We start from the raw sequence: 19,232 nt of genomic DNA on the forward strand, positions 1-19,232 counted from the left end.
AACATAAAAACACAAGTAAAACAGTTTAAGTCTTACTCTTCTAGTAAACACTCTAATATTGTAAACTTTATTTTTATTTTATAATTTATCAACTGGTAGAAAGGTTTTCTGTAACCTATTTCTATGAATAGAAAGATTATTGATGTACTTAGCTGATACTCCACTTGCTTTAAAAAGAACACATCGGTAATAGATTATTATATGACATAAAGTTATATGATTCAAGTTCTTTCAATTAATATAATCCTTACCAGGATCTAGCATCATGATTATATACAATATATTAATAAACAGGAAGACTTTCACACAAACCAATTTGAATTCTAAGAAAGCCTCTTGCTTTCCATTATTTTTTATTCATTTCCAAAATTGTGTCTCATATAACTATATGCTTAAACGAAAAACTCATGGAAGCTATCCTATACTAGACAACGAGAACACATAGAGAATCTATTATGCTTTTCCGTTGTTGAGTGTGCACCTACACTCCACACGGTTGTTTGCTGTAGAGTCAAGTTCTCTTTTTCTCCAATGTCCCATAGAAATACTCTCTGGTATTGTTGTCCGTGTTTTTCATTGTTGTTGAAAGTGTTGTAAAATCATCATATACTTTAAGGACACTTACCACTTTATACTTTGAGGACATATACTTTAAGGACACTAACCACTATATACTTTGAGGACATATACTTTAAGGACACTAACCACTATATACTTTGAGGACATATACTTTAAGGACACTAACCACTTTATACTTTGAGGACATATACTTTAAGGACACTAACCACTATATACTTTGAGGACATATACTTTAAGGACACTAACCACTTTATACTTTGAGGACATATACTTGAAGGACACTAACCACTTTATACTTTGAGGATATATACGTTAAGGACACTAACCACTATATACTTTGAGGATATATACCCTGAGGACACTAACCACTATATACTTTGAGGATATATACCCTGAGGACACTAACCACTTTGATTGTCTGGTAACTCTGTGGTAGTTTTACAGTACACGGGGTAAATATATATATCAATTACGATCGTTCATACATGTACAGTTTATACAATGTATATGTGTGAGCAGAGAAAAATGTATACATACAAAATAAAATTATGCATGATACCATTCGTAGATCATAAACAAGGATGCTTGATTGTCTAGTTAATTAATCCTCTCTTATCATATAATAACTATGTACATTATTTGCTTAAAAACGCAAATTTTAGAATAATAGAACTTCATTGAAGGACATGTTTTGGAAGAATATTTTTAAGGAATGTACATTTTTGTCTTTCAACATTCAACAGCATAGAATAAAGTATATTCGTCATTTACTGCGATAAAAATGACATTTTCATTCTCGTATATTAAATTTTGTTTTGTCGCATTTTAAATACAGAGTTACTCGCGTTTTTGTCTGTCAATAATGTGTGAAATGGAAGCATGCGACCTCCAACGTGTTGCTGTATTTTATGAACAAGGAAAATTGTTACCTGAAACCAAAAAGATTTATTGAAAACTCTTTGAAATAACGATAAAGTTATGCTAATCCATTAAAAGAACACATTTCTATGCGCATATTTATTTGCTCGTTATAGATTATTATTTATAAAGGAAATTATTTTGTGAATTTCATATCGACATTTCCTCACATGTTCCAGCATGAGGATCATTATGGAGAACAAATTATATAACTATAACATTTTGCTCAATTTGAACAAATCACCGCTATATTTTTAAAGATTTTAATAAAACGTCTAAACTTATTCTATTTTTCATTGTCATAGATTGTTAACCTTGCTTAAGGTCAAGATCTAGTAAATGAAATGTGCCTACAGGTTGATAAAATTTAAGATATAAATTCTTTCAATGATGCTTCATAACAATAGCTTTGTTTGATGGTGTGCACCGGGGCTGAAAGTTTTGGTAAACACAATGAAAAATCATGTTTTATTTACTGTCGTTTTCAATGAAATATAAAGGAACAAATTTTGGAGCTCTGTCCATTTTTTTACTAATAAGATAAACAAGCTTTTGACCTCCTCTTTAAAATGATGTCAAATTGAATACAGGTATTGGGATTACTTTTCCCATGATTTGACATAATATGTCAAGAAGTTGTTTAATTTTCTACACAATTTCTTTAAAGACGTAAAGTTCAGGAAAAGATTCTTTAAAAATAATTATGACGTCATAATGGTTCTAGCACCAAGAAGGCAATCTGGAATCATTTACTAAATCTTGACCTTAACATTCATTTAGATAGATAGAATAAGTCTATCGATGTGCTGTTTATTGACCAAGATGAACAATTTAGTTGTAGAATAACTTTAGTTGGTCCACATGAAAGACTTTAAGTTTTGAAATGATTCTATTCCTATTTTAGTTTTAATAATATCAAATTCCATGTAATGCATATGAATTAACTGAATTAACCTTTTCAGGCGTAGCAGCATGTGTAAATCAAAGGTACTGAAACTTTCCATGCACACATCAGACACTACAATGCATATGTTTATTAATGCTCTATTTTGAGGACATTATATTTTTATAACAATACCAAAACCATCAAATTGTTGGCCTACAATCCATTAAATACATGTATATCACTTGATCGTTTTCATTTTTAACTCGTTTTTGATTAATCGTAAATCGGTTTGCAAGAAAAGAAACATTTAGTTAGTACACATCTTACAATCTAAACTAAGTCTGCAGCTACATGTAAAGGTATGCGTTTTGTTGCAGTAATGATTCAGTTACGATGTTAAAAAGGTTGCCATACCAGGAGCTTCCCAATTTTATTGTGCAGCTATCTTTTTCATCAATGTGGTCTTCCACGCTTAAAAAATCTTACATTTCACAAAAATACAGCCAAGCATCAATACTTTGATCTGCAATTACAAATTGCATGTATTTAAAATGTAATAAAAACATTTTGATTTTATAATTTTCAGAATTATTCTAACTGTCGTAATATTGAAAAACATGCGCAGTAATTTTAAATTTGATGATATGATATCCGATTACTCTGACATACATGTTGTCAATGAATCTTCATTCATTTGTCATTAAACATTCAAATGAAATGTTAATATACAGCTAGACGGAAACACAGAATACAAAATTGTCAACAATTTCTCGTTTTTAGGGTTTGATTTAATGTCAGCATATACTTAACATCAGGTTCTTTCCGTTGTTTGAGAGTTGTCACTTAATAGATAATAACATTTCTGTACAGATATTTAATACATTTGTAAGAATCATGTTTATCAAACAAGGTCTTATTTACATAATAAAGACTTGTTGAGATCCATCAACGAGACAAAGAATACCTGAGAATGCATCTATAAGTGTTATATGCTATTTCTGTACATCAAATTGAGCAGGCATAAACATGCGTTTTTAACAACCATATCTTAAAAGACCGATAATCATTTTAGCTCAATGGACAAACCAAGGACAAACCAGACTGATCAATATGAATCTTAAAAGTGCAAATAACCGCGTGATAAGGCGAATCGCCAACGGGGGAAAATAGTAACATTGGGACAGATTACTATGCCAGTGTCAAGGTTGCAACTTTATACTCCTGTAAGGTGCAGTTTTCTAAATGGCATATATCACGTAAAATGAAAAACTATCGCCTAGAGAGTATAATTAGCTCACCTGAGCCAAAGGCTCAAGTGAGCTTTTCTGATCACAATTTGTCCGTTGTCTGTCGTTGTCGTCGTCGTCGTTATCGTCGATGTTGTAAACTTTTCACATTTCCATCTTCTTCTCAAGAACCACTGGGCAGATTTCAACCAAATTTGGCACAAAGCGCCACTAGGTAAAGGGGATTCAAGTTTGTTCAAATGAAGTGCCACCCTCTCTTTCAGGGGGGGGGGGGGGGGTAATTGAGAATTATTGAAAATTTGTTGGTATTTTTCCAAAATCTTCCTCTCAAAAACTGTTCGGTCTGAAAAGCTTAAACTTGTATGGAAGCATCCTCAGGTAGTGTTGACTCAAGTTTGTTCAAATCATGGTCCCCGGGGGTAGGGTGGGGCCAAAATGGGGGAATGGATTTTTACATAAGAATGTATAGAGAAAATCTTTAAAAATCTTCTTTTCAAAAACTACCTGCCCAGAAAAGCTTAAACTTGTATGGAGGCATCCTCAGGTAGTGTAGATTCAAGTTTGTTCAAATCATGGTGGTTTGGTGGGGCCACAATGGGGGGGGGATCAGGTTTTACATAGGAATATATAGAGAAAATCTCAAATATGAGTGGAAGCATCCTAAGATAGTGTAGATTCAAGTTTGTTCAAATCATGGTCCCCGGGGGTAGGGTGGGGCCGCAATTGGGGGATCAATTTTTACATAGGAATATATAGAGAAAATCTTTAAAAATCTTCTTCTCAAAAACTATTAGGCCAGAAAAGCTCAAATTAAAATGGAATCATTTTCAGGTAGTGTAGATTTAAGTTTGTTCAAATCATGGTCCCCGGTGGTAGGGTGGGGCCACAATTGGGGGATAAATTTTTATATAGGAATATATAGAGAAAATCTTTTAAAAAATTTCTTTTAAAAACTATTTGGCCAAGAAAGCTCAAATTGGTGTGTAACCATCCTCAGATAATGTAGATTCAAGTTAGTTCAAATCATGGTCCCTGGGGGTAGGGCGGGGCCACAATGGGGATAATTTTTTATTTATAGAGAAAATCTTTGAAAGTCTTCTTCTCAAAACTATTAGGCCAGGAAAGCCAAGATTTGAGTGGAAGCATCTCCAGATCATATAGATTCAAGTTTGTTTAAATATTAGTCCAGGGGTAGGGTGAGGCCACAATGGGGGATGAATTTTTACTTTTTTTATATAGAGAAAATCTTTAAAAATCTTCTTTTTAAAGACTATTTGGCCAGAAAAGCTTAAACTTGTGTAGAGGCATCCTCGGGTAGTGTAAATTCAAGTTTGCAAAATCACAGTCCCTAATGGTAGGGCGGGACTGTGATGGTGGTTTGAATTCTTACATAGGAATATATAGAGAAAATCTTTAAAAATATTCTGGGAAAGTTTTCGGTCCAAAACTCAGTACTTATTGTGAAAGCACCGGTTATGCAGATTTAAGTTTTATTGAAACCATGATTCCCTAGAGAAAAGTGGGGCCACGAAATGGGGGGGGGGGGGGGGGGTGGTTATATAGAAATAGAGAAAAATCTTCTTACAGGTACAACAACAAAAGGGGCTTGGTATTTACCAAAATATAAGAGGTGGATAAAAATTGGCAGATTTTCAATTTTTTTTAGCAAGATTTACTGTACTCAGTTGTCAAGATATTTTGATACTGTAATGCTAATTTGATCAGAATTAAGGCAATTGTTGCTCAGGTGAGCGATGTGGCCCCTGGGCCTCTTGTTATACGAGTATTCACTTTTGTAATACATGTTGGTTTATGCTATCTTTCTGAAAGGAAAAAACCGTTTAAAACGATTATTCTTTTAAGAAGAATGTTATATTACTCCTATATAATGCTTAGCATTTACTGTCGGAATTAAGTAACCTTCAATAGGAATTTAATTTCTGTAAGATTTAAATAAAATTCCAGTATTTTTTAAATATTTTAAAATAAGGTATTAAGAGACTTTAATTTCCGAAAGGAATATTCTTTTGCTAACTTTAAATCATGATGGAAATATTTAAAATACATGTCGGAAGCAAATTTCCATTAGATATTGTATATATCCTTGATTTTGGATTTGTTTTACCTTTAAAATCATTTTTTAATGAGATCCTGGTTTGTCAAAGTCTCCTTCCTAAAATAATTTATTTTAAGAAATAAATGTTTAAAATGACTATGTTGTATTTTCATTTGTTGAGATTAATAATACAACATCACTAATGGAAAATAGACCCCTATGCGTGGAAACAACAAAACAGAAGTAAATTTACACTTTCTATCCAATAGTCTATATTTAGAAAAAAATATTATTTTGTTAAAAACAAAAATAAAACAACAAAACAAACGAGAAAGTGCAAAACGCCACAAGCATTATTTTCTGGTACATTGGAAATTGCTATGTGGATTAGGTATTTGTCGAAACCCTTTTAAAAGATGGGTTTTTATATTTCTTTTTGTCTGTTTTTTTATTTATGTTCTGTTCATATACATATCTTTATAGCAAAAGGCAACAGCGTTTGAAATTGGACGTACCAGCCAAAAAAAGTAAATCATCGTTTTCATCTTGACCAGACAAGTACATGTACATGTATGAATTAAAAGGACCTACACAGGATTTGAGAAGGAACATTTTATATTCAATTTTTCTGTATGAAATAATTTATTTGTGTACCTTCAATTTTTCACCAAAATTTCAATGCTAAAAATCAAGTTACAAGCGAGGTGCAGATGAAAGAAGTCGGTGATATGTTAACAAAGCTTGGGTCTAATATTTGGTTATCAATAGTGAATTAATGGCAACAAGATAAACTTATTTAATGTGTTTCTAAATACTTATATTTACATTTTCCAGTGTCTTTGCCTGTGATAACACTACGTATCGATTTTGTACTATATAACCCATAATACAAATGACGCCAAATTGAGGCGCCAGCGGGGTTTGTTTATTGATATTTAGATATTTAATCGTACGACGGCTTAAAATTATATAAATATAAGTAATAAGGAATCATTCTTTGAATATTATGAGGTGATAATTTCGGTCGGGGCGTGATCAAATCTATCATAAAGCCCTTCGGGCTTTATTGGATTTGATCACGCCCCGACCGAAATTATCACCTCATAATACTCAAAGAATGATTCCTTATTCCTTATTTACTAACAACAACAAAAAAGCAACATTAGAGTGAAACTTATACCAATGCAATGCATATGTAAACAATAACAACACTCGAGCTTTGTACACGCTTGTAACTCGCTTGTAACTCTATATTTGACTTTCAAATTTTGACAAAGCATTTCATTCATCCGTATTAACCATTATAGACAATAAAAATGAAAAAATAAATGTTGAAAAATTTGAGCCCAATTCGTGTCCAAGTCCCTTTAATGTAATGGTAAATAATGTATACAATGACAAATAAATTCCTTTTCATACACTCAAATTGGTTTCACTCTGCAACGTGTAAAAACCAATCAAACTCTAACTCTAGAAAATCGTGCTTTACATATATTTTATATGAATGATTAAAAATATTTGACATTAATATATACACCCAGAAAAGGTCAAAGTCTTGATCCCTGTTTATGTCAGTTCCTACAGTATGGAGACGAGGAAACAAACGCTGTCGAGAGCCATTGAATAGGTGACGCCGTGTCCACCTAGAGCCGTCGTTCTGGGGAGGTCTGTCATGTTACTTCCTCAAGGCGAAACTTTTGTCTTGCACATTAAAATCACCATGGATGCTAATTTCGTTTTCAACCGGTTTGATGGGTTGCGATTGGTCTGAGAGTTCAGAAGCTTTGTTTTCATTTGAATCACAAACGATATAAGTTGACAGACCTTGTTCAGGTTTTGATGGATGAACTGCTGGTGATATATGAGGTGTTCAAACCAAATTATGTTACAGCTGTTAGATGTTATAGGTATTTTGATATACTGGTACAAACAGGTGTTCGAGATACTTGGAAATATAGTAACATATCTTCAACAAAACACTGTGCTAATATGGTTTACAGAAAGGTATAGATGCTCCATTTTGATGTTCCATATACCTGCCATAAAAATAAAGTACATTCAGCACTGTTTTTTCAATAACGCCTATATTATAGATAACTAAAGTATAGATTTGGATATACGTACATCTTTTGAAATCACACTTTACTAATAGAAATGTATAATTACATCCATATATGTTTACTCTTTATACAAGTAGCAATTGTGTTATTAATTTTCAACTCATAGAACACACAAGTTAGTGACCTTAATATTAACAAAGATTAAAAGAACATTTTATTGTGCGCTTCGAAATCCTATAGCAAAACACAGGGGCATTTATGATGAATGGCCACTCAGAGTGCAAGGTAAATATACAAGCTTTGGTTAATTACAACATGGTGTAATCTCAAGGTGGTCTCGTAGACATATGGGCGATTGATTATTAATTGTTACGGTCTGTAAGTGACACGTGCCTCCCTAAAGCATTACCTGACTTAAAAAATCATAATAAAAATAAATATTAGGTATAATAAACACACATAAACATGTTAGGCATAAATTGAACAATTGCGTTTTTTTTTCGGAAGATAAAAACAAACAGATTACCTCTGCGGCGAATGTTTGTTTGGATCGTAATACGCAGAGGTTTTACGGGATCTAACAAGACTACAGGGTTATTTAGCTTCTAAAAGCATAAAACATCATGTGTCAATGTATTTAGTTGATTATAACATATACGATATGTACCGGTTGACTATTAATGGCTGTTTAAAAGTTCCTATTCCTTTTGGCTTTCGCAGTTAAGATGTTTGTTATTTTTAATAAGGGGTACCACATATATTCTCTAGCCCCAACAAACAGTTATAAACGTGGATAAACCTTGGGCAAAATATGATATATCGACATGCGACTCTTCAATGAAAGAAAGAGGATAGCTTTTCTGAGCAATCAGATAAAGTTAGTATTAGATCACTAATAAAAACCTTATTGATAAAGAATTCACGTAGAAAGAAGAAAAAGAATGGGATCACCTTTGAAAATATGTTTGTTCGGCTAGGTTCTGATAGGGAGAAAGAAACGAAATATTTTAAACGAGACCTAGACAATCATATCTGAAAATCTAAAATTAAAGTAAAAACACAAAAAATGAAAAGACTGGTAAGAAATCAGATAACTAAGACAGATACGAAAATTGACACAACATACTAAGTAATATTAAGCTAGTCAAAATGCACTAAAACTATTTTTAAAATTGTTTGTTTGCTACATCGTAGTCAACTGACGATAAAGTACCCAACTAAAGGTTTTACTGAACAATCCCAGTTTTCAGCAGAAGTTTTAGTCGTTGAAATCCAGTTATTTGCAACCGGATCTTAAATTTATATCATAATTAAATACATTTAAAAAAATTATTACCCTGCCTTCCTGCATAGTTTTTAGCACTGAAACGGTTAAGGGAAAACTGACATCTTCCAAAGGTGGCTTGGGGATTTATAAAGGATGTGTAAGAGGAAACAATGATACAATATATATTAATATTTAAAAGGTGTTAGGAACCCCACGGTAGACAAACTGGCAATAATGAAGATTACCAAAAATAAGAAAAATTGACAAGACAGACAGAATACATTATTGAGATATCAAACAGACATATACCAAATGATAATTAAAAAAATATAAGATAATATTTAGAAAGAATCTTAAGAATCAATGCATTTAAAATTTATCCACCTTGCAAAGCAGAAGACCATTTTTGTGTCGTCTCATGGGAACAAGAGAGGTAAAACACATTCACAAAATTAAAACCAAGGCGATGCAATTAAATAAAATTCAGTGAGTTATGTACTAATTAATAAGATTAGACGAGGAGATATAATGAAAGCAAAATGATAAGTTACCAAGACCTCCATATCTTTTTACTTAAGAATTGTCGGTACGCTAAATATGATATAAAAACTGGAATCAAGTAACGTGTTGTAAATGATAGTAATATATTTTCTGTAAGAAATGTATTTACCGTTGTCTCTGCTATCGCCTCTTTTTCCTCTTCTCATTCTTATTCTTCTCCTTTTTTCTGAACCTTTTTATTAAAAAACGATTGATAGACAAGCGCGTTGGGGTCACTGCTGAAACAGTAGAAAAAGGTACTGTCATAATAGGGTATAGATCATGTACATGTTTAGATTGCATATCACTTTTATCTACATTGTAACAAGGCAAGTCGTCTTTAAAGAGGAGGTTGATGACTTTACCTATCAATGAAAACAGCAAACTATTAAATTTTACGTTATCAGAAAAATACGTGAAAAAAAACTCTGTTTTACTGAGGGAATTAAAAATTGTAAATGACATTGAACATTTTACTTTACATGTATTTGAATAATACGGGCAAAATACCGAAAAAAAGGAATCTTCTGTTTTGAATTTTTTTTTAAAGTTTAAGATATATTGATGCTTACGTGTAGGATGTTTCATATCAGAACATTTTGATATCTTAACATCCCAACTTGCATCAATTGCCCTTTTAATATCTTGGGCATTTATTATACAAATCAATATAATTGCGTGGTCATACACGATAAAGAGATGGTATCTATTAAATTGATGAAATTATCAGTTTATGTTTTATGTTTACTCATCAAAACCTGCTCCTTTGTACTTTAATACATATATGTTCACAAAGATTTTGATATGCGACATCTGATTTATCATACATATAAAAAAAGCTTTATACGTAAATATCAGTTAAGTCAATAGTATTTTACCTTTTGTGGATAATCTTAAATAATGCTCAGTACTTTACATTGCAAGTACTGGACATGACAATGAGAATACAGATACAGATTTACATATACAGGTACGTCATGTATACATACATATTTCATAGACTGAAACAACTTATTGACCCTTGGTTTCGTGTGCTAAGAAATTGTTTACCTGTAATTTGTTGTTATTGACGCAGGTGTATTTATAACTGCTTGCCTAATCTATGGGTAAACAAAAGAGGTTATACACTTTCTGTTCGACAATTCCATAATTATAGATGTGGTCTCTTAATTAGACGTTTGTGGTTACCAGTAACATCATTGTAGAACTATTTATCATTCATCACAGAGCCTTTGATTGGAATCAAGGTGTCTATCTGGAATGATCTGTCAAACTTGATTTGCAACTATTTTGATGAATGAAGTTACAGTTTTTCATTTTTCTGTATGATAAATGGGACAATTACAGTCTATGACCTCACACCAAAGTACAGGTACTCCATACACCCTCAAATGGTCAGAATTTCTCGGATCTTACCTTTACAAATAAGAAGCACTCTATAAAGCACGTATTTGATAAGGTTTTATGTTTATGCTGGGGTATAAAGCAGATGTTCGAACCCGTTCTGTTGCATGATATTATAGGAAATTGTTCATCATAAACACCTACAGTGACACAATATTAGATTGTTCCTAATAAGGCAAATGTCCACCATGACTATTATGATATATAAATTGTAATATCGGCGTTAAGTACAAGTGAAAGAGAAAAAGAATGAAAGACATGTTTCAATACCTTACGCTATGATTTCAATCACACAGTTAAGATCTCGAGAAAGAGGATTTTTGTGTGCAAGTTACTTTATATCTGGCATATATTTTGTGATAGTTTTGTTTCCTTCTACTTAGGAATAACAATATATTTAAATATGTTTGACATTTACGAATAACAATACATTTAAATAAGTTTGACATTTTTCATAACCATTATGCTTATCATATGTTTTACAAGAATGTTTACGAGTAAAATTTGCAATTGTTCGATACAGCAACTAAAAACAAACCAAGAAAATGAAAATGGTTAAAAAAAAATATTCATATTTCGATGAACACAAGAGTGATCGTATATAATCCCAGTAAAATTATTTCGTCTTCATTGGTGAAAGGAAAACAAGTGGAAGATACTAAAGTAATACAAAAAACGGCGGATCAAACTATAAAAAATAATTAAGAATTAAGTATTTTACAAAAAAAACGAATTACTTTTTTGTATCTTTAAGAAATATTATGTAAGTGATGGGGGCGTATGTTAGACTCTTGCCTTAGTCAGGCTCTGTCAAAGTGGGATGGGGGACTGCAGCCTGCAGCAGCCTTTCTACTGCTGTTAACTGATTTACATCTCTGGGGGTGCAGATCCCAACCTTACCGATAAGGATAAACCATAACATGTGTTGGCATAATGAATTTCTGATCAATTTCTTTCGTTTAATTAAAATAAAAGAAAGTTGCCTATTGCATAAACATTCTACGTAGGTCTACAACAAATTACCATAAATCAATACGCCCAATTTTTATACTCTCAAAAGTATAATATCTCCCCATTTCGTCATCGTTACGCTTGGCTGGACGATGATTCGCACGTCCTTATAAATACGCTCGCTTTGTCGTGTAAATATGTCACAATCTCCAAAGTACCATAACGATATAGACAGAGACAATAAAAACCATAGAAGGGTTTCTCTGTTGGAAGTTAGACTTGTTTCAGCACTGTGCAGTTTTGTGCTAAACAGTTTGTTATTCGGTGTTTGTAAAAGACCATAGAAGCCATGAAAACTCTGACTTTATCCGTAGTAGTATTTTTGGCAGTACATCTTGGATCTGCTCAACAACAGTACCAAACCTGGTCAAGAACATGGACTTCAGGCCCAAATATGGGAGGCGGCGGTAAGATTATACTGTCTAGCGTAATTTAATTAGAATTGTTAAACCAAATGATAAATCATTTCATTTTTCTCCCTGAAATTATGTAATACACCGAATAATTATGTTAATGTCTTGTTTCATTTATTATACAAACGCAAAAGTTTCAATTAATCCAGTTGCATGTGTAAATATGAATCAGTTCTCATAGAGAGTGTTTTTAAATTTAATTTTGCAGGCAGATTCTTTGGTAATTCTAAATGTCATAATATTTTACTGTAGTAGTAATATTGTAGTACTAACTCGGTTCAGGTGTAACAAGTGTCTAAGATCATTAATCTGAACTCATTCAAGAATTTATAAGTCAAGATTGTTGTGTTCAGCTTGATCTGAAAACTGTTAAGCTCGTACAGTTCTTTACGTTGAAAATTGACCCAATTTTTCAATACTCTATATTTTTAAAAGTTTTTGTACTGTTTTCTCTATTCATTAAAATCTACTAACTCACTCGACTTTCCTTGCTGATTAACATAAGGGAGAAGTTTATTGAGGGTTTGTAGTTTGAATATGTCTGGTGAAGTTGTCCATAGCTGACCCGAAAACCACGCATGTTCACCGCAACTCATTTATTAATCTTTGTGACGACGTTATGAAAAAAAAATGATGCATATATTTACATAACAAAAACATTTGTGTATTTGTCAGCGGTTAAGGTTATAAGGCGTCGGATGTATGCATGTGCATATATAAGAAATGGGGGTATATGTTTTACTAATGAAAGTAATTCAAAGAAATATTTGAATATCAAACACTAAGTATTTTAATGATATCGAACAATTTTTTTCCCGTTACATAGACTAACCATTGCAAAATGTTGATAACAAATAGACAACTAGATAATTGTAAAGCCTTAGATTCCAACAAAAGTCAAGCTAACCTAAATCAGTTAAAAGCTGCCATTGATTTGATTAATGGGTCTACTCTTTTCAACACAATAAGAAAAAGAGCACTTCCGTTGATTCTTTGTGGATTCGCGAAATCACATCGGAAACCATTAACGATTATAGAAGCATGTAGAAAACAAAGAACACTAAATCTCCTGACGAGATTTATTGTTGGCCATTTTATTGTTGGTCAATAACGTTTTACATTTGAATGAAAATAACCCAAAGTAATAGGCCTTTACTTGACGACCACACACTTTATGATTTTTATGTAGATTTGATGGAAATTTAATTTGAGTGTTATAGTTGCAAATGACAAAAACTCGATTCAAAATGACACAAAGCTAATGATAAAACAAAGAACTTTTAATAAGCTTTTTATTGATCCAATTTTTATATGAAAAAAAAAACGAAAAATGGCCAGCGGTAAATATTTCATTAAATAAACTAATTGTCAGAAGATATCACGTTATTCTCACTATAGTTTCTTCCAAAATTTCTTAAAATGAGATAACAGACTGCAAAAGAATGACCTCCTAATCTTAAAATATTAATAGATTTAAAAGGTTATTAAATATTGTCTCGATTTTCAGCTAAAGAAAATCATATACCGATTTGCATGGCATTAACTAATCCGTTCATGAAAGTTCTTCAGTTAAGAATCATTTATCAATTCATTCTTTCTTGGAAATGGACAAAATGTTTATTATCAACTGAGAATTAGTACTATTATCATCATGGATAAGAAAGTTCGTTGCATTTTATTAATTTGTGCATCACGTAATGTCAAAACAAAATATTTGTTCAAAACAAATTTTTTCTTCCTTTGTCCTGCTTCATTATTCATTTACAATAATTATAACTGTTTACAGATTTCACGAAGCTATTCCAGCAACTTTTAAACAACTTTCCATCTGCTACAAATATTAAAATGATGTTTAGCAAGCCACCCCCCGCTTCTCAGGGTCCCACGGCTCCTCGTCCCGTCTACAACCCACAATCCACCCCCCGTAAACCGGTGGAGGAGGTCCGGCGCCAGGGTAGTTCTTTACCCACCCAGCCATCAGCCCCTCAGGGACAAACCAATACACCAAGTGTAAGTATTAACTTTCTTTGTTAAACAATGTATTTTGTTGTTTAACTTCGAATAAGCTCTAGCCCTAAGCCCTTAATATGGTCAAAAATATATTTTTATAGTAAATACAAATTCACTATTTTGTCATACCATTCCACAACGGAAATTTTACTTCATTTACATGAATATTTTGACCTGAGTCTATTCTAAATGTTTGGTCTAAGATAAAAATCTATAAAAATCGATCAGTTCCAAAATCCTACTGGACAAACGAAAAACACCATTTTCAGGTTGCTTTGTGTACTGAGGAGTACAGGCAACTACCGGGACACACGCTGTGTATGCCGGACAAACCCAACGTCAGCAAGCAGGGCATGACTGAAGTCGACAAACAGGCTGTCCTTGATCAGCACAACAGACTGAGGGGTGGGGTCAATCCCCCCGCCACGGACTTGGTCAAATTGGTGAGTATCCGGTCCGCTTATGCACTATATAAGAAAGATATCTTTTAAAATTTGAATAACTACTTTTTTCCAGAACTAGGTTTTCTTTTGTTTTTCTACCGAGAACTCCATTTTTGTCATATCTTGTTCCGAAAAAAATTAGTCAGGAAGTGATTGGTTTGCATATTACTGATACAAATATAGGGAATTATAAAAAAAAATATATTGAAGAATTAAAACAAATGAGCTTTGAACGTGAACTGTATATACCTCTAATAATACAGGATCCAGCGGTTAATTCTGGAAGTAATAAATCATAACAAATCAGGGTTTTAATGAAATAGACTAAGAATAGCTATTATCTTAATCACGTGATAACATGCATCACATGACACAAAGAATACCATTACAGTCACCAGCTCTTTGATTAACTTTCCATCACAAATCTCCCTTACTCATGGCCACCATTCTCGGACAGGTCCTTATATGGTCACCAATAGCCATTCTGTGACCTGGATTGTCCTATGGTGTGCGTGGGTGGGGGTCGCGCGGCCAATGATCGCACCTGTCTTTTTACACAATCAGCTCGTCCATAAGGTGCGCTGTACGTCAACAAAAGACACATAAAACTATTAGTGACATAAATTAATAATGATTAGAGTCATACATCATACGTTAATATAATAAGCTTTATTTATAGGTCGATCAGACAAAAAACAATGTATCTTTATGGATTTGGATCTAACTGACTTACGAGGAACAAAAACATTACGGTCAACCTTTTCCAAATCCTTAAAAATTTATCATTAAGCTGGAACATAGAATGTCACTCATTACATTTGCTTGATTGAAAATTCGATACTTTGCACATCGTAAAGAAAACCCAAAATTCACAATCAGTGTTAAAGGCAGATTCAAAGGTTTAATGTCAGCAAAACTCCTAAAACCAAATTACTTTAATCAAGACCATCTTACCACTGGGAAACTTTACGTGGTGATTGTTGATTTTAATTATCAATACATGTAATTTGGTATTTATTTCAACATAAGTTAATCAAATTTATTTTGTTTCCTTATAAATTTTAATAGAGCATTTTAGTTGCCAATAAATGTAAAGTACAATGTTAGATATGTACTTTTTGGTGCAGTCATAAATGTCAGATGACGGATACTTTTGTGACCCCTCTTTCTCAAACTGTATGAATTTATTGCTTTGAACCAACTTCGGTCTTTTGATCTCGCCCCAAAATTACCATTTTTATAACTGTTCTGAACACATTTATTTTTCTGTAGAAATGGGACGAACGGCTGGCCGCTGTTGCTCAAAAATGGGCCAATCAGTGTGAAGCAGGTCACGACAAAGAAAGGAACATTCCATGTAAGTTACTAATCGACCCCATCCATCAAAATCACTGCATATATGCCTTCTCTAAGAGTCCTTATTAATTAATATCAAAAGATTAAAAATTATTGATTGGAATGCATGAGTTGAATAATGAAACATGATTTATTAATCTCTGTTAATGTTAATTGGAAAATTCATAAAGCAACCTGGTTCAGTTGGATAATTTATATCGATCATTGATCGAGCGTTTACTTCAGGAAGCTTGAGTTGAATACATTCACTTTTTGACAGCGATCGGGATGTCTATTGGACAGAACGTTGCCGGGGGGTACCGCTCTTGGGAACAAGCGGTACAGATGTGGTGGGATGAAATCGACATGTGGACTTACGGCGTAGATCCAGACTCGTACCTGGGGCCCGGCGGCTGGAAAAAAATTGGACACTTTACACAGGTTCATATTCTTGAAATCCGTAACACGTTTGATTTAAATATCCTCAAGGTCATATCAATTTTCTATAATAGAAACAAGGAATATTTTATTGTCTAATTTAATTTCTAATCCTAATTTAGTAACCGGTTGAAATAAACAAGCGTCAAATTAAATCACCTTTGTGCATATAATTTCCATAAGCTCTTTTATCTCTCTTTTCACTTTTTGTTTTTTTTTAACCTTTTAAAATAGGAAACGTGACAATTTTTAGCAAACAAGTAAAAAAAAAAAGCTAAAAAAAAATTTAAAAAATATAAAACGAGCCTAGTACTTTTTGAAAAAAGAACGAAACGTTATGATAATTAGACTTCATATTTTTTCATCACTCTATTTCAGATGGCCCAGAACGGCACCTATCTAGTGGGATGTGGCTATGCTGTGTGTGACGGTAGTCAATTCACCCGCTACTACGTCTGTGATTATGCTGCCGGGTAGGTATTGGCGCGAAATCTACAGTCTCCACTAACATCACAGTGTAATAATTAACATCTCTTGAATGCTTTCTTTTTGGAATGTATATTTTTCCTTCAGCAAGTTTAGTTTTAAGCATGATCATTATGATTTACAGACAATCCAATTTGGCCGCACCTTACACCAGTGGCCGCCGGTGTAGCAAGTGCCCGAACTTCTGCAGAAACGGACAGTGCGGTGAGTCTATAGTCTGAGTCACGAGTTTTCTTTGTTTGAAAGTCTACATTGTCAATAAATAATGATTAACAATTCAACAAATTGACAGGTAAACGATTTTAAGCTGTCTGGTTGAGTTCAGATCGACAGTGTTCGGATAAACGAGGCACATCTGTAAATATACATGTATAATATTTATAATTTAAAGGTTACAGGCTATGTTCGATATCATAAGCAACGCTTTTGATTGCAGATTGTGGTGGAAAAGTGTGTTACAATGGTGGTACCCTAAACCTTAATACTTGTCAATGTGAATGCATGAATCTATACAAAGGAGAAACGTGTGAACAACGTAAGTTAGGAAAGCTGTACATGTATGTTTTGCTGAGGCTGTTTTTCTATTAGTATAGAATCTTTCTCGCCTGTTTGTCTGTCTACATCTCGTGTTCACTCTTGCTGCTTCAGTGGACTGTCCGGCAGAAGATAAATGGGTGTGTGGCAGGGATTGGACCCCCAGCTACTGTAAACGGTTCACCAACGTCCCCTTTGACTGTCCCTACATGTGCGGCAAATGCGGAAGCGGCAGCGGAACCGGAAGTGAGTTTAAGTATATAGTGCATAAAAAATCAGACTTTATAGAAATGAGTTTTTACCATTCATGAATAAATTTTAAATATATAGGTGAATATTAACTAAGAGGTGTTGAAAACAAAAAAAGTTTCCATAAATTACATCTTTTAAAAAATCTTCATAAGGTTCAAACACTGCAGCAACGAAAAAACCTGCCTTCGTGTCAGCATATGGATGCAAATACAGTGGGAAGCGCTCCAGCCTAGGTATGTAGCGCATCCTTTGTTTCCTTTACAAATCGGTCAATGGTCTATGTATATATTTGAGCCTACATCGTACACCGTTTTATACGAGAACTGACAGAACTATTTTATGCTTTGGTTAGCGGAGTGTCGTGCGTACGGTGAGAATGGAATGGACATTGGTCAGTGTAGCAGCATGGGCGGAAGTATCGCATGCGCCGACTGTGACCGGTTCTTCAACGTCAAACGGGACATGTGCCCCGTCATGTGTGGGCTCTGCGATCGTAAGTATACACATATTTATGTAATACATAATTGTAATCAAGAGAATTTTTTAATATGAATCAATTCACAATCATGGTTTTTTTCACACAGCTCCTTGCAACGGCAAAAAATGTGAAAATGGCGGCAAACTGAATGTAGACACGTGTACCTGCAAATGCGAGCCCCCGTACATCGGAGACAGGTGCCAGCAAGGTAGGTGGTCATCTACAAGCGTAGTCTTCTTGCCCTTCATTATTTAAATTACTGCAAGTGCGAGCTATTCTTTTCCCGAAATTTTTTGTTATGTAAATGGTTTTGTTTTGTGGTTGTAGCTGACTGTAGCAAGCCGGACAAAGACCACTGTCCCGCCTGGCCCGCCAGCTACTGTGACCAGTACAACAACGTGCCGCAGGACTGTCCCAAGAAATGCGGTTTATGTTAAATCGGGTTAGTTGTCAAACCATTCTTTATCCTATCGTTTTGAAATACTGTAATTTTCGCTGTGACAAAATTTCTAAAAAAAAAATTGCACGGAATTTTGCCTAATTTACACCGAAAATCGAACACTTGTTTAAGATTTGCACCAGTCTACTATTCTAAACATTGTATTATCCTTTTCTTTACAGAAATACTTTAATTCTTACAGAGAAATCCATGGGGTTTTTGTGAACCCCAAGAAGTCAAGTGATCGCCACGTGATGTAAATTTATAGACGTGTCTATTAGACAATTCCTGCAGTGTGAAGACTCGAAAGTGCTTTATGTGTTGTGTTTTAATTAAGGAACATGTTTAAATATAGGCAAATGTTTATTTAAATTAATATATATGTACACGTATAGTTTACTTAAATAAAATACAAAATATATTTACAAACAAAAAG

General features: G+C 33.4%; 1 protein-coding gene across 3 annotated transcripts; it reads left to right on the top strand.

Annotated features, from left to right (window-relative positions):
• Positions 1-12,108: 12,108 nt before the first annotated feature.
• LOC128188390 (uncharacterized) lies at positions 12,109-19,231 on the top strand. Of its 3 annotated transcripts, none has more exons than XM_052859408.1 (15): positions 12,109-12,375; positions 12,590-12,601; positions 14,168-14,391; positions 14,661-14,834; positions 16,107-16,191; positions 16,450-16,610; positions 16,986-17,080; positions 17,218-17,297; positions 17,530-17,628; positions 17,742-17,873; positions 18,032-18,112; positions 18,232-18,372; positions 18,464-18,565; positions 18,685-18,799; positions 18,999-19,231. In XM_052859408.1, the coding sequence occupies exons 1-14, from the start codon at positions 12,258-12,260 to the stop codon at positions 18,792-18,794; spliced, it is 1,614 nt and encodes a 537-aa protein (XP_052715368.1). In that variant the 5' UTR covers positions 12,109-12,257; the 3' UTR covers positions 18,795-18,799; positions 18,999-19,231. The 3 variants fall into 3 exon arrangements, with proteins under 3 accessions (XP_052715368.1, XP_052715367.1, XP_052715369.1); XM_052859407.1 differs by having other exon boundaries at positions 12,110-12,375; positions 18,979-19,231; XM_052859409.1 differs by lacking the exon at positions 12,590-12,601 and having other exon boundaries at positions 12,111-12,375; positions 18,979-19,231.
• Position 19,232: the final 1 nt, after the last annotated feature.

This window comes from Crassostrea angulata, chromosome 6 (assembly GCF_025612915.1).
Source record: "Crassostrea angulata isolate pt1a10 chromosome 6, ASM2561291v2, whole genome shotgun sequence".
NCBI classification, from domain to species: Eukaryota; Metazoa; Mollusca; class Bivalvia; order Ostreida; family Ostreidae; genus Magallana; species Magallana angulata.

Bases quoted from the DNA above. Each gene is read 5' to 3' on its own strand.
- LOC128188390 (XM_052859408.1), top strand. From the start codon at position 12,258: ATGAAAACTCTGACTTTATCCGTAGTAGTATTTTTGGCAGTACATCTT. The intron at 16,192-16,449 runs GTAAGTTACTAA...ACTTTTTGACAG, and splicing joins CAAAGAAAGGAACATTCCAT to CGATCGGGATGTCTATTGGA. The intron at 17,081-17,217 runs GTAGGTATTGGC...TATGATTTACAG, and splicing joins GTCTGTGATTATGCTGCCGG to ACAATCCAATTTGGCCGCAC.